The sequence below is a fragment of the Phaethon lepturus genome, unplaced genomic scaffold, assembly GCF_000687285.1.
Source record: "Phaethon lepturus isolate BGI_N335 unplaced genomic scaffold, ASM68728v1 scaffold48166, whole genome shotgun sequence".
NCBI classification, from domain to species: Eukaryota; Metazoa; Chordata; class Aves; order Phaethontiformes; family Phaethontidae; genus Phaethon; species Phaethon lepturus.
In genome coordinates, this window is record NW_010549288.1 from 362 (window position 1) to 827 (window position 466).

Consider the following 466-nt stretch of genomic DNA (forward strand, 5'->3'; position numbering starts at 1 on the left):
AAAGGGGCCGACGGGATCCTGACCTTGTACTGTCGTGCTTACGGCTTCTACCCGCGGCCCATCACCGTCAGCTGGCTGAAGGACAGCGAGGTCAGGGACCAGGAGACCGAGCGGGGCGGTGTCACACCCAACAGCGACGGCACCTACTACACCTGGGCCTCCATTGAGGCCCGCCCGGAGGAGAAGGACAAGTACCGGTGCCGCGTGGAGCACGCCAGCCTGCTCGAGCCCGGCCTCTTTGCGTGGGGTGAGCCCAGAGGCCTTGGGCGTCTGGAGCGGTGGGCTGGGGTCGTTCCCCTTCCGCTCCTCATGGCCCTGCTCTTCCCCCAGAGCCGGAGTCCGACCTGTTCATCGTGCTGGCGGTGGCTCTTCCTGTCGCCGTCCTGGCTGTCATCGCCACCATCACCGGATTGGCCTGCTGGAAGTACAAATGGGGTAAAGCACTGGGGTGGTGGGGCAGAGGGGT

At 65.9% G+C, this 466-nt stretch overlaps 1 protein-coding gene across 1 annotated transcript in view; it reads left to right on the forward strand.

The window, feature by feature from the left end:
• The window catches only part of LOC104623202 (class I histocompatibility antigen, F10 alpha chain-like), a gene marked incomplete at both ends in the record, with an annotated part of 792 nt that extends 357 nt beyond the window's left edge, over positions 1–435 (forward strand). The window contains 2 exons of the mRNA XM_010290217.1: positions 1–247; positions 331–435. The exon at positions 1–247 is cut by the window's left edge and continues 1 nt beyond it. Of these exons, the coding sequence (XP_010288519.1) occupies positions 1–247; positions 331–435 (352 nt within the window). The remainder of the gene's footprint in view (positions 248–330) is intronic.
• Between the last annotated feature and the right edge of the window lie 31 nt (positions 436–466).